The 15,675-nt window shown below is 39.1% G+C and overlaps 1 protein-coding gene across 8 annotated transcripts in view; it reads right to left on the bottom strand.

Annotated features, from left to right (window-relative positions):
• LOC125900401 (alcohol dehydrogenase 1) overlaps positions 1-15,675 on the bottom strand; it is an 85,736-nt gene that overhangs the window by 67,597 nt on the left and 2,464 nt on the right. For 2 of the 8 annotated variants that reach the window (XM_049595370.1, XM_049595369.1), the window contains exons 5-8: positions 15,338-15,557; positions 14,863-15,123; positions 14,547-14,679; positions 13,272-13,410 (exon numbers count right to left, since the gene is read on the bottom strand). The exons of 3 other annotated variants lie outside the window; for them this stretch is intronic. In XM_049595370.1, coding sequence (XP_049451327.1) covers positions 13,272-13,410; positions 14,547-14,679; positions 14,863-15,123; positions 15,338-15,557 — 753 coding nt within the window. Of the gene's footprint in view, positions 1-581; positions 715-889; positions 1,151-1,655; positions 1,876-2,162; positions 2,251-2,458; positions 2,601-3,584; positions 3,687-6,160; positions 6,286-12,795; positions 13,157-13,271; positions 13,411-14,546; positions 14,680-14,862; positions 15,124-15,337; positions 15,558-15,675 lie in introns of those variants that run through there. 3 more of the 8 variants (XM_049595378.1, XM_049595377.1, XM_049595375.1) reach the window with 3 other exon arrangements.

Genomic DNA, 15,675 nt, shown 5'->3' with positions numbered 1-15,675 from the left:
AACTAATATTAATGTTATTTATTCCCAGAAAGTCCATACTTATTGTTTTAGTCAGGTAAAAAAAAAGAAAAAACTATGCCATAGTCAACAAAAAACTAATTGCAGTATGCACAACTTGCAAGTTCATAATTAAATACAGAGATGCAACAACCTCTGACAAACTAGTTCACACAAAGAGATACAACTTTAAAAAAAACATTTGTGATTTTTGTAAATGTATATAGTATTACTCTGTTATTAAAATGGCATTATAATTGGCAAAGACTGCATTAGCACTTGTTAAAGACTAAAATCAAAGTTTAGAACTTGGGACTTGGGATTTTACTTAGGACTTGCAAAACAATGACTTGGTCCCATCTCTGCTATTACGACTGATGGCTTTACCAGCTATTAACAGGTCATGACAACCCAGAGGAGCTCATCCTAGTTTTGCTGTTGCTCATATTACTACAATTACTGTTAAGACCTGCCCTCCTGAGATTGACAAACAGCCAAAATTACAAATGCCAACCTGAGACTGAAAGTTAAAGTAATGTCATTACTTAGTGGGGATGGTCATGTTTGACTGACAAGCATCTCACCTCCAAACGAGGAGCCCTTCCATGTGCGTCCAGCAATGAGCTGAATGGGTCGAACAGAGACATCATACATGTCATTCCAGCCAACAACCACACTGACACCCCAACCTTTCACACAAGACTCCAAGGCACTGCGCTAGATGGAGAAACAGCACAAAGTCATTTGCCACAGGATTTCAAATACACAGAGCAGCTGAGAAAATTTGTGCTTATATATTTGGAAAGCACTTCTTCTTGGGAAAGAATCTTTTATATAATGAGCCTTCTTGAGCCAATTAACATCTTTATGCAAACCTCTCTGTCTGCCTCACCATGACTTCCACTTTCCCAACACATTCCAGGGAGTAGTCCACTCCTCCGTCAGTCATCTCAGACAGCACTTGACTGATTGATTTACTGTGATCCTTGGGGTTCACAAAGTCAGTTGCACCTAACACCTTGGCCTTCTCAGACTTCTCTGGATTGATGTCAACAGCGATGATCCTCTTGGCTCCTGCAGCCTTGCAGCCCATGACTGCAGCCAAACCCACAGCTCCCAGGCCGAACACAGCACATGTTGAGCCCGGTTCCACCTAAAGTAAAACAGACTTTGGTCAACATGGCTCTTTAGGTTGGACTTCTTCATTCATTCATCTTCTAACCGCTTCATCCTCTTGAGGGTCGCGGGGGGGCTGGAGCCTATCCCAGCTGACATCGGGCGAGAGGCAGGGTACACCCTGGACAGGTCGCCAGACTATCGCAGGGCTGACACATAGAGACAAACAACCATTCACACCTACGGTCAATTTAGAGTTATCAATTAACCTAGTCCCCAATCTGCATGTCTTTGGACTGTGGGAGGAAGCCGGAGTGCCCGGAGAGAACCCACGCTGCTAACCACCACACCACCGTGCCGCCCAGGTTGGACTTCTTAACTCTTAAAATACCAGTTCTTCCTAAATACTGTGTTGTCAAAGACAGTACGTTTCATTTCTGATGTCTGATGTTTAACAGAGTGGTGTGGGGAGAATTCATAACTGTAGGTATTAGCCTTCAACAGGACATGTTAGACTATCCCCAACAGTCAAACAAACACACCTTAGCAGTGTTAACTGCTGCTCCATATCCTGAGCAGATCCCACAGCCGAGGAGACAGACTTTGTCCAGAGGGGCAGTGGGGTCAATTTTAGCCACAGCCATCTGGTTAACCACAGTGTACTCAGAGAAGGTACTGGTTCCCATAAATGGCAGCACCTTCTTTCCCTTACAGGTTAACCTGCAGTTTGGGTCTGCCATCACATCATGGCGATCAGAGAACCTGAACAGAGAATTGAGTGAAATGGAAATACAACATGAGCCTCAATTTTTGCTTTGAAAACTTTCCAGTAAAGGGTGCAACAAAATTTCTTTAACATGAGCAAAATATGCCAAACAATGAAAAACCAAAGACCCAAATAATCTGTTCTGTGTCATCATCAGACAACGCATAAAGGTGCTCCAGTGAATGTAGACAATGTTCCTTTCCCCCCTTAGATGGGCTTATCACTCTATGAATACATCCTGGATAACCGAAATTAGGAGATGAAAAGACAAAACGTAGCTCACCATCCTTTATCACAAATGTTAGTTTTGGGACTCTTACAGAAGCGACATTCTCTACACTGGTAGATGAACAAAGGAATCACCCTGTCTCCTGAAAGACAAGAACAATGCTGCCATGTCAGCTTGCAAACAACAAATCAAATATCAGACAGTTAGGTTGGGCTGGATGGCACAAATAGGCCTTGGTCTACTCATTGCTAGCATTGCTGCCACAGAGTCTGACAGGGAAAAGAAAAAAACTAACTAACAAACTAACTAACTATTAGACAAATTAAACTGTTGAGGTTGTTAGCTTTAACCTGGTTGAAATTCGGTGACTCCAGGCCCAACACTCTCTACAATGCCAGCTCCCTCGTGGCCAAGGACTGTTGGGAAGCCGTCTCTAGGCATGTCCTCAAGCAAATGATACAGGTCCGTGTGGCATACTGTGGTTGTCACAATCTGGACAGAAGACAACAATCTCATACTGAAAATACTGTTGCTTGTTTCTTTTGAACAGTTGTGCGAAGTGTGTGTAGTAACACTTTACTAATCATAACATTACAATAATTTAGTGGAGCACATAATGTTCACCAAGGGCTGTCCTGGGGTGAAGAACACACAGACAGTTTGTGGGGTAACAAAAAAACAAGCATATTGAACAACAAAATACAGAAAGGCAAGAAAATACAGTTTCTTTTGGTAGCACTACGCTCTGTTGACGAATGAAATAATCATACAGTTAGCAATGGACTTCACATGACAGGATTCAAATCTGCAACATTGGAAGACAGCAAAGACTATACTGTAACTGGCATCACAAGCCCTCTAAGCCAGGCTCATCCATAACAGACAGCCGCTGTCTAACAAGCAGTGCAGCTGAGCAACGCTTCCCTTCATTCATGGACTGGTAACATAACATAACAACTGGGCATAGCATTAGCACAGCAGTACATGCTAAGCAAGCCTGTTACTGTTTGTAAATGTATGTGCAACATGTATTGATTTAAAGATCATCAATGAGTTATTGTTGTGATCATTTTGCAGTCAGGTTATTGGTTAGTTGGCTTTGTCAAAGTGAAATTGATTTTAGTTTGCTAATGCTTCATACAGACAGAGTCTTGCATAAACTGAATATATTTTATACTAACTCAGGTACCTTTCACAACATAGACCACACACACATATACTCTAATCTGACTTTTAACATAACTACACTCAAAGTGGGAACTATTGTAATTTGTGTTTTATTTGGCTTGCTTCACTGTGAATAAATATCTTTGGAATCATACTTGCTGTCTGATTAATAAAGTGATTGTATAAGTGTTTTTTATGCAGCTAAATTAATCAAGTGGCTATCATTTCCCTTTTCAGTAAGAGTCATTCACTATCCCTAACTCAAAAGTGCAGTAAGATTGTGTACATGTGTAAATAAACATCTCTCACCTTAATGCGGACTTCATTGGCCTTGGGCGGGGCTACCTCAATCTCCTCAATCACTAAAGGCTTGTTTGGCTCCCAGGCTACTGCTGCCTTGCATTTGATGACCTACAGGGCAGTGACACCAGCATAAAATCTAACATTACTGGGTGCTGCAACAGTTAAACTATACTAGGATGGGTTTCTGTAAAGGTGCTATTGCCGTTTCCAGAAACCCTTCAAGCACTGCTTGCCTTGCCTTGTTGATAAAATGTTACTATCCTCCATACTTTGATTTCAAGAAAAACACTAATCTAGAAACGTATGTGTTAAAAGTGGTACAGAGAAAAGTGGTGTCCACTTCTATGACACAACTGCTCCTAATGCAGCAAACATACATTTAAATGTACACTCTAATTTTGATTTAAAGGGACAATGCGTGACATTTTCAGTTGTTTATTGGCAAAAATCGATGTGTGCATTCATAAATATGTCATCACTGGTGTACTATTACCTCCACCAATAATCTGACTTATTCTCGTAAAAGGAGAATTTCGGATATGTTTGTACATTGTGCAGATAAGTCGTCGGTAAGTCATCTTGAGAATACATCTGCCAGCAAGGGACATACAGCCCCGCCTTCAGTGTTTTCGTTGAGAGCCAGGCCAGCGCTGCCTGACTGAGAAGCCGAAGGAGAGGAGCAAGAGGTGCTTCACTACTACCCTGGCACAACTGCAGCATAACAAAGTCCCACTATTTGAGCATAATGCAGGATCGTGCATATGCAGCATCACGGGAGACGGAATCCTCATCGCCAATATTGCCAAAAGGGAATCAGACAGGCAATGTGACCGACAAATTCAAAAAAACAAGGGTCAACGATCGGGGTAGCCTTTCCCAGGCAGAAAGAGCTGCTGATGGAGACAGTTAATGCAATCACAGTCCAGCGCCGCTGTTAGCTGTTAGCCCCTAACAGCAGCCAGCAGCACAACAGCGGCAAGTGGCTCAACCTCACACACCTCATCCCTGTCCTTGTATCACTGCGTCGCTGTTAGCGACACTGCTAACAGCAGCTAACAGCAAACATTGGCACAGCAATGCGAGGAGAAGGATGAGGTGTGTGAGGCTGAGCCACTTGTCAGTTGTCAAAAGACAAGACGTTATAGACCTTTTTCACAGCAGACATTTTGCCTCGTCATTGTAGGAAAAGCACAGGTGTATTAAATGGCATCAATGATGGCTGCATTCCACTCATGACAGGCTTTGACATTGTGCATGCTGGCACACTGGAATAGCTTACTGGGACACTAATTGGAACTCAGCCACTGTTAATGCTATCAGTTTCACCTGTGCTTTTCCTCCGATGACTAGTCAAAATGTCTGCTGTGAAAAAGGTCTATTGGTTTGTTTCGATTTACACCAACAGTCTTACGTTGTAAACACAGCCAGCATGGTGACGAGGGGGTTTGTCAACTCGCGTCGCGTGTGTCTGTGTAGGAGCCTGAATGAATACTCCATGTAGTATCGGATGACATGGTTTCATCAGTGTTATCATAGCTTTTTGGTACACAGCGGCTACAGTTGTTGCAATACGTGTTTGAAACAGTGAGGCTCTAGAGTGCGCCATCTGTTTGAATGCAATATATGATTTCAGCGTTAGATGGGAGAAATTTCTACACACTGTGGCTTTAATGTTGGGTGGCAAATTCAGTATCACTGAATAAACCACTGAGTAAATCAGTTGTTGCCACACTCGATAAAACGTTTGCCTTTTAAGTTTTGTTTTGGTCCTTTTTAAGTCCTTTTTTTAATTCCATGGTGGAACTGTGATGAATTCTTGAATGACAACACATTTTGCTAGCAGTAAAAATAATAATTCCAAGCAGTTTGAGTGAAATAAACAAGCATGCACAAAAAAAATATTCATAATATATTCAAGGTATATTATACAGGATTTTCCTTTAAAAAAAGAAAAGACAATGTGTAGACTAATACAGAATAGTTCCTGTCAATCATCACTTATGACCCACTAGAAGTTTGAGGCAGTGTATTTATCTGCAGTGACTCCTCTAGCTGCCCGTATTTTATTATCTATTATTTCAAAGGGTTTGGTGAGTTCCTGGATACACTGTCAGGTGAGGCTGGGACTTTGAAAAAATCTGGGGTTGGCTTTTACTTTAGCATGCAGTACTCTTTTCAAACAGTAACCTACAATTGCATAGTATACCTTTAATGAGAAGTGTTTTGCTTTTCTACCTACTATATTGACTATACTTATACTAGACCCTGAAACTTTTGAACTGAACTTATTTATGTGAATTAAAAATAAAACATGCATGTGCAAAGAGGATTATATTAAAACTACACATGAGAGCACCACTGCAACATGTTGTTGGGTATTGGCTTGGTGTATTCCATCCATCCACATCTTCACAATCTCATAATAATCTTTAAGTGAAATATATGAATGTGAAGTTTGTTGCATTGTTTTCTGATGACTGTTTTCTACCTACAACACTTGACCATAATACAATACTCAGAAAATCTCACTGAAACATTACAGTTGTACATAAGAGTACTCCCATATTGAAATATGTACCTACCTTACCAACTGTGGCCATTTTTGTAGCAAAACTGAGTGTCGCAAAGTGCAGAGGAATTTGAGAGAGAAAGAGCTGCAGGACAGTGGCGAGGAAAGACCATTGATCTGAGGTTCAAATACTGCTGCAAAAAAAGCAGTTATGCAAACATTTGGATTGAAAAGACTGAACATACAATGAACCAGTAGTTATCAAGAACTGGAAAAAAAATGTTGAAAGTGGGCTACATGTGGAGGCTGTATAGAGTTTGGTTGGCTAAACTATAAATCATTGTTCTGATTTTAAGATGACATTGTCTTGATGAAAACATGTCCATTTTAAAGCTAAAAAGTTTTTGTACTTTCGCACCTAACCTGACCTACTGCTTCTTGAAGTGCAATACTAAACAAAAGACGATAAAGTCTTGAAGATTATGCCTTCAAACTCTGAAATATTTCCTAATTACCACATCTGCAAATAAAACCCTCAAACCTTGGCACACTGATTTGACTTCAGTGGTATTCCATCACAAATCAGTCACTTACTGACCTCAACCCTTTAAATTTGAATGATTTTTCCCAGTTGACCAATATTAGATGGTATTAGAATGGGCTTTGATTAATCACAATGACCAATTATTCAGGAAACACAGGCCCTCAAAGTTGACCCATACTAGCCCACATATAAAGACACAAATCGTAAAGAAATAACAGTATCAGAAAGCTTAAAAACAAGTTTATTCAAAATTTCAATACTTTTAGTCAAAAATAAATAAATATGCAAATAAGGTATTTTTTAGTCATTAACTGTTTGTATATATTTTTCAACTATAGTTTCTAATATTTTCAATTTCTAATATATTTACTTCTAATTATGCATAGACACTTACCCATCCCTGTTTACATTTATTCATTTTGCCATTTCTGTAAACTAGGGCATTCATGACTGTTACATTGTAGTAGTCATCAGCTACTCCCAAAAAGTAGTTGACCAGTTGATTAATTGCAGGAGATGAATCTTTTTTTGCCATCTGATAACACTGATTAATTCTCATCAAAAAGTCTCAAATACAACCAGTAAAGAGTTAACTAATGTAGGATGGACTCACCTTGGGGCAGATAAAATAGCCAAGTCCTCAACTGGCTCTCATAGACGTTTACAAATAAGCTGCTTTCTGACTGGTCTTAACCCTCAGCAGGCTTGTCTGAGCTGGGGATACTGTTTGTCTGCGGTAACAGCACGTCTGCTTTCTTGCAGGGATAGTGGTTCTGTGTCTTATGTTAGATACTCATGTGCTTATACTTGCTATTTTGAGTACATCAGTGCATTCACACCAAGAAATATGACAAGATGCAGTGTACTGTGAGTACCCAGATGGTGCATTCATCAGAGTCAAAAAGTTGAGTGTGCAACATTGGACACTTTTCACCCTCAACAGTCCCTATGTTGCCTAATAGTGATGCGCAGGTCAACCCACAGCCAGCAGGTCCCAGGGGTCCACCCATGGATCAGGTGGTACGGGTAAGCTTTTTAGAAAATATTTCGGGTTTTGGGCAGGCGGATCATAAAGGGCCAAAACAGTGTTCTGAGTAAGTTATTAATAACTTACAGAAATGTTGTGCAATAAATCCAACTTCCATCTTCTCTTCCCCTCTCTCTGTCTCTCTCCCACAGCAAGCAACATCATCATTAGCGCTGCTGCGCTTAGGCTTTCTGTTATTCAGCTTTTGACCAGGAAAATCTGTTGAAGTCCGACATATTTTAAATTTCTACAGTCATGCTAACAGCAAACAAGCATTTCTCTGTTTACAATGAATCCGTTAAAGGCCATATCCCCGGTCACCCAAACAATATAACATTTTAGCATTAACAGAATAGAGACTTACTAAAAATACTAACTAAAAATAATTGAAATAAAAGACTAGAACAAAAGATACTCACCAACAAGCCATCCACTTCTCACAGCCCCTGCCTCCAAACGCGTTCCCACTGTACTGTTTTGCAAAATAAATGAGTCGTGGGTGCCTCCTGGGCCACAGCGTTAAGATATTGGGGGGAGTGGGGGCAGTCACCCCCCCCTCTTGGCCCAACTGTTGAAAAACGCGCGCTAAAGTGCCCTCTTGGAAGCCAAAACCCACGCTAATGTGCCCTCTTGGGAGCCAAAACGCGTGCTAAAGTGCCCTCTTGGGAGCCAAAACGCGGACTAAAGTGCCCTCTTGGCTGGTTAAAACATGATAAACTGCCCTCTTGGGTGGTAAAAACGTGTGCTAAAGTGCCCTCCTGGTTGGCAAAACACACTAAACTGCATTCTTGGGTGGAAAAAACATGCTAAACTGCCCTCTTGGCTGGTTAAAACATGATAAACTGCCCTCTTGGGTGGTAAAAACATTACTGTTGCAATGACTTTTATGTTGGGCCCTTTTTGATCTACATTGAGCCAGAACTATATCTCACAGAACCAGTTTGGATTATCTGGTGCTAATATGGTTCTTTTAGTGATCTTGTGTTTCCTTTCCTTCTTCCTGTTTCTCCTATGTATGTTTTTTCCACATGTTATGCGTGGGATTTCGTATATTATGTTGCATTTTTTGTAAATGTTTATCCTGTCTTTTGGGTGAACTAAAAGCCCCCGGGATACTACCAGCTGATAAAGACACGTCATGACGCACGTCAGATGACGCTTCTTTTTTTATATATATATAATTATTTTATTTTCATTTCTCAAACAACAAAAATTTCACGGTTGATACACGATACACGATTATAATAAAAACATCCAAAACGAGAAAACAAACGAACGAAAGAACAAAAACCCAGACACAAACAAAACCAAACAAAACAATTACACAAAAAAATAAATAAAAACACAACACAAATTTATAACAGACCCACAGCAAAAACAAACAAGCTCAACCTCCTAATTTCATGTCCTTTATCATTACATTACATTAATCATCCAGCGAATTAAATTTACTCATGTTAAACAGTTTAATAGATGTCCCTTGTTTTAAGCCATGCTATTTATTTATCCTACTGAATAAATTAAATATGACATCAGCACAGATAATTCATACCCAAACCGTGGGAGGAACCAGAATACTGTATTAGTTAAACACATTTGTTAAACATACAACTTTATGAACTCAACACTTGTAATACTTTTCCCCATATGTTTTCAAATTGAGTCACTTTATTTTTTTCAGTGGCTATAAGCTTTTCCATGTTCAAATAAAAAGACAGTTCATTTTTCCAGTGACTAAGAGAGGGAGGATATGTAAATTTCCAATGTTGTAGAATAAGTTTCTTTAATATCAAAGATGAGAAAAGAATGATCCATTTTTGTGGAAAATACATATTATTATTTGAAACATCTTGCAAAATACAAAGCGATGGATGGAGATGAAGCTTCGTACCAAGAGCCTCAGATAGCCAATTCTCTATTTCCAACCAAGTCTTCTGAACTTTATAACATTCCCAAAACGCATGAACCAGAGAGTCTGGGGTTCCACACTCTAAGCAGTTATTTGAAACCTTTCCATCATACTTATGCATTTTATCCCTGGTACAATATATTCTATACATTATTTTATACTGAATCAAACGTAAATTTTCATTGACTGTAATATCTCTTGTTATATTCCAACATTGTTCCCACTTGGAATTTATATCCTCCCTTCCTAAATCCTGGTTCCATAAACAAGTTCTAGATTTCAACAAAATATCAACCAAATATGACTTCTGCAAAATTTTATAGACTTTGCCTGTCAATCTGTGACATGTTTCAGAATTGAATATAAGTTTTTCTAGTTCACTATGTTGTCCTGAAAATTCTAAATCAAAACTTTGGAATAAGCTCCTCAGCTGCATGTACCTGAAAAATTCCCCATTAGATTGATCATATCTGCTTTTAAAGTCAGTCCAGGAAATAAATTTATTACCGTTCATTAAATTTTCAACAGTTTCTATACCTCTTTCCCGCCATGTAGACCAATTTAACACTTTATTCTGGAGAGTTATCCAAGGGTTATTCCACAATAAAGTTTGCTTCGGCAGTGTTATAGATTCCCTTAAAAGACTCTTCATCTTTCTCCATGATGCTGCTAAATTTCTAACCATAAAATTGGCAGAGGTATTTTTTTCAGCTTTGGAAAACAAATAGGAAAACAGGTTTTGAGGAAATTTTGGAAGCCACATCATTTTAAATAAATTTATTCTTCCAGTGATATTTAATGGAAGATTTGACCATTTATTCATTTCGGATTGCATGCTGTTAAGTAGTGGAATATAATTATCGTTGTATATCTGTTTCTTACTAATATTAATATTTACATCCCAAATACTTAATTTTAGAAGTCCATTTAAATGCCTGTCGTAGCGTATTTACTGTATTTTTGGATTTTCCTACTGCCATTACTTCTGTTTTTCCTAAATTAATCTTATAGCCTGACACCATTGAATATTCATTAAATATTGTAAGCAAAGGTTGAATAGATTCATCGAAATTATTTAAGTACATCAAAAGATCATCAGCAAATAAATTCAGTTTGTATTGTTCTTCTCCCATAGTGATACCAGTGATTTGCTGATCTTGTCTAATTCTCTCTGCCAGAGGTTCCATTGCTAAAGCAAAGAGAAGCGGGGACAGAGGACAACCTTGTCTTGTACCCCTCTCCAAAGTAAATTCCTCTGAAAGAACACTGTTGGTAAAAATTCTAGCTTTAGGGAATTTATACACAAGTCTCACAAAATTGAGGAATTCCTCTGGGAAATTTTTCCAAGACTTTAAAAAGAAAAGGCCACTTGAGGCGGTCAAATGCTTTTTCAGCGTCAACCGCCATAACAGTCAAATTTAAATTGTGTTTTTTAACATGCTGAATGATACCAAAACAAGTTCTTGTATTTGTCTGCAGACACCTGTTTTTAATAAAACCTGTTTGGTTTTTATGTATCAAGTCTGGTAGGATCTTTGAAAGTCTATTGCTCATGAGTTTAATTAATATCTTATTATCACAGTTGATTAAACTAATAGGTCTGTAATCAGCGGGTGATTCCCCAGATTTTCCTGGTTTCAGTATAACTGAGATAATTGCCTGATACATAGATTTGGGCAATACCTGGTTTTCTGACATATGTCTGGTCATTTGAATGAATATTGGAGCCAGTTTACTCCAGAATGTCGAATAAAATTCAGTTGGAAAACCATCCATGCCTGGTGCTTTTTTTAGTGAAAATGTTTTAATTGTTTGTAATTTTTCAGCTCCGGTAATCTCTGAACTTAAAATTTCCCTTTTATCCTCTGAGAGTTGTTTTAAATGGATTCTATCTAAGAAGGAACTTGGATCGCTTAAATTGCCTTGTTCAGATTTGTACAGCATTTCATAGAACGATTTAAAGGTACTATTGATAAGTTTATTGTTTCTTATGAGTGCATCTGACTCATTGTCTCTGAGAATTATTGTTGGTCTAGACTGTATTCTCTTTACAAGTGATGCTAAATGTTTACCAGATTTATTTGCCATTAAATAAAATGCTTTATTTGAATTAAATCTATAGTTATTGGTTCTTTTTGAAAGTAAAAGTTCATACTCTTGTTTTGCTTTGGCCAATTTGTCCCCCAGTTCTTCTTTTTATGACATGATTCCAAAGTCTTAATTTCTCTTTCTTTATCTTTAATTTGGGAATCTAAATCATTTTTCTTCTTTGACGAAAATGAAATTATCATTCCTCTCATGTAGGCTTTAAACGTATCCCAAATTATATCAGGGGATGGTGTATCCTGTTGTCCATTATTTACATTTGTGTTAATAAAGCTATCAATTTTTTCATTAAGAGATGACGCTTCTGAAGAAGACTGAAGTGACAGTCGAAACACGTCAAGGTAAATTACATCTCCTTAAAAACTCATTGTCTGGTAAAAAGAAACTTTCTATGCTTAATCTATTTTGAGTAGACAAAATGAACCTAATTACACTATTTGATGTTTTATATTGTCACATTTACTGGAAATGACATATAATATAGCCAACAGTAAGCGGGTTGTTATCAGCGATGGTGACTACCAGAAACTTTCAGCTCGAGTTTACTTGTTTGCTTGCTTGCTTGTTTAAAAAAGAGGTGAGTTATATAAAATCCAATGACAGATCATGAGCTGTGCTATAAAGCAGTAGAAAAGCGTGGTTTGTTGACACAACATTTTCTTTTTTCTTTTAAATGCTTTTAATTCATAGTACATTATAAGTCCTAAATAGCTGTAGTACTTATTCATGCCAAGGAATATAGGTTGGTGTTTCTACAGTGTTGGTTTTGGGAGTCTAAGTGTCAGTGCAACAGATTACATTGAACTGCTGATGTTATTATACTATGACACTGGAGAGGTTGAATGGGGGTAAAGTACAGACTCGTATAAACATTTTGTTCAGATCACAATGTAAGTCATGCTTGCACACTGTAAATATGTGATTAGGAATAACTAAGAGTGCAAAGTACATGATGGTGTATATGCTTTTTTATAGAAGCTGATAGATTATTAGCTGAGTTCAAAGTCTGTTGTGTAGCAGGCTGCTGCTTCATGCCAGATTTGGTTGTTTTGAAACAATGTCTTCAGAGAACACGGGACACATTTACAGAGCAGTTATGTACACAAAACAAAAAAAATGCCATTTGATGACAGTTGGACTTTAATAATAATTTCAACACTGCCTGCCAAGTTAAGCAAACATTGATATCACCATGATGGTCTGTGTAATCTGAGCTAAAACTACTTGACTAACAAGAACACAAACAGGGAAGCCACATATCCCATCTGTTAAATGTCAACACATGATTCCACAATCTGCTCTTAATCCACTGAACAGTGTTGAGTGTTCAAGGTCATACAGTACACAATTTCTCTTTATTATGTGCATTGTATTTTGTATTGAGATTCAGTCCAACGTAGCTGCAGGTCATTAAATGACTTTTATGTCCCTGAAAGCAACACAGTGGTCTTATTGTGGAGAAACACTCAGGACTGTCCGGATGCTGTGAGGCAAAAACAAAACAGAAGTTAGAAGACTTGCATGAATTTATTCTTCATCTGTGTAGGTGGTTATTAAATTGTGAATGGTGGAGAAAGTGTAGTGGAGTGTAAACATACCATTTGCCGTGCTTCATCAGTTCAATGGCATCATTGACCTGGGCCAAAGCCATGTTGTGAGTGATGAACTCATCCAGCTTCACCTTCTTGTCCAGATAGGCTTTAACCATCTGAGGCACACCATCCTTACTCTTAAATCCTGAACAACAGAGAGCACACATATGATAAATTGAGAGCAAATGCAGTAATACTGATTGAATGATTGCAGAGATCAAGTGTGAAGCCTTTTGGTTGCTATCACAGCATAGGTGGTGGCCTTACAGGAAACCTAAATGAACTCAACCCGGTTTTGTTGTTGCTCATAATCAGGGGCGTAGCCATCATTTCAGAAGTCAGGGGGACAAATTGTTTAGAGGTCTATTGAGTGATTTATCATCCTATCGCATTCAATTGCACCTCTCCTTAGCGGCTAAAGAACCACATAACCACAAACAGCCACAGTACAGCACCAGGGGACCAACTTTAGTTCTCTGAAATTATATAGAATTTTTTTCTCAGCCAGTTACAATCTCTCCTCACCTATGAGAACCCTGCATGATCATCCTTGCTGGCCTCTGGTCCACTGTCTTCTCCCTGACACTGCTCTTTATATTGTGGCAATAAAGATTAAGAAATATGTGCAAAGCAATAGTGAGCACAAGTTCTGTGCAGAAATTAAGGAGGAGTGGGTTTATTTCTAGCATGAAAGTAGCTAGCGAGTGATTTAACATAGGTGACAATAACATTAGTATTCTTGTTAACTAGCTTAACTTGATACATTGGCATCTATTAATTAGTCATCATTTAGCGAACATTATCTACATGCAACAGCATTACTCAACTTACACAGTTTGTTTGGAAGAAACTGTTCAAGGTTTTTTGCTTCTTGCTGGCTGGTTTACTGAACATAGTTAACACACAGCAGCACTGCCCAGCAGCACACGTTTTGTCTATGTGATTGATTCAGATCACAACACAACAGCAGGTGTATGCCGCCTGGCACCGCGTACTCATGGTGCGTTTAAAGACGGCTCGAAAAATATGTTACCACATGTTAAAAATGAATTTAATGGTTGTAACGGCTATTAAAAGTGCGGGGGACAGAGGGCACAGATACGGTGGGGGGGACATGTCCCACGTGTACCCCGCGGCAGCTACGCCCATGCTCATAATAGTACAATTACTATTAAAATCTACCCTCCTGAGACTGACAACCTATCAGAAATGACAAATGACAACCTGTGACTGTGTCATTATTTCAAGAGGATGGACAGAATTGACCAATGGGCATCTCACCTCCAAACAGGGAGCCCTTCCATGTGCGTCCAGCAATGAGCTGAATGGGTCGGGTAGCTACGTCATACACGTCTGTCCAGCCAACCAGCACGCTGACACCCCAACCTTTCACACAAGACTCCAAGGCACTGCGCTAGATGGAGAAACAGCACAAAGTCAGTAGGCTTGGAACCAGAGGAGTTTGAAGTCTGCAGAGCAGCTGAGAAAAATTGTGCTTTAACATTTAGATAACACTTGGGAAAGATTGTTTAATATAATGAGCCGTCTTGAGCCAATTAACATCAAATCTTTATGCAAACCTCTCTGTCTGCCTCACCATTATTCCCACATTCCCGACACATTCCAGGGAGTAGTCCACTCCTCCATTAGTCATCTCACACAACACAGCACTGATGGGTTTACTGTGATCCTTGGGGTTCACAAAGTCGGTTGCGCCGAGCACCTTGGCCTTCTCAGACTTCTCTGGATTGATGTCAACAGCGATGATCCTCTTGGCTCCTGCAGCCTTGCAGCCCATGACTGCAGCCAAACCCACAGCTCCCAGGCCGAACACAGCACATGTTGAGCCCGGTTCCACCTAAAGTGCAACAGACTTTGGTCAACATGGCTCTTTAGATTGGACTTATAATTCTTAAAACACTAGTTCTTCCTGAACACTGTGGTGTCAAAGACAGTACGTTTCATTTCTGATGTCAGATGTTTAATAGAGTGCTGTATGTGGAATTTGTTACTGTAGGTATTAGCCTTCAAAAGTACATGTTGGACTATCCCCAACAGTCAAACAAACACACCTGAGCAGTGTTAACTGCTGCTCCATATCCTGTGCAGATCCCACAGCCAAGCAGACAGACTTTGTCCAGAGGAGCAGCGGGGTCGATCTTAGCCACAGAAATCTGGTCTATCACAGTGTACTCAGAGAAGGTACTGGTTCCCATAAACTGCAGCACCTTCTTCCCCTTACAAGTAAACCTGGAGTCTACGGCTGCCATCACATCAGCGCGATCAGAAGCCCTGAGCAGAGAATTTTGTAAAATTAAAATACAACTTCAGCCTAAATTTTTGCTTTGAACACTTTCTTTTAGACGGTGCAACAAGTATTTGTCAGGGTGAGCAACATATGCCAAAACAT

Source organism: Epinephelus fuscoguttatus, linkage group LG14, assembly GCF_011397635.1.
Source record: "Epinephelus fuscoguttatus linkage group LG14, E.fuscoguttatus.final_Chr_v1".
Lineage (NCBI taxonomy): Eukaryota > Metazoa > Chordata > Actinopteri > Perciformes > Serranidae > Epinephelus > Epinephelus fuscoguttatus.
Note: the sequence above shows the minus strand (reverse complement) of the source record. Positions and strands in the feature narration are given on the sequence as shown.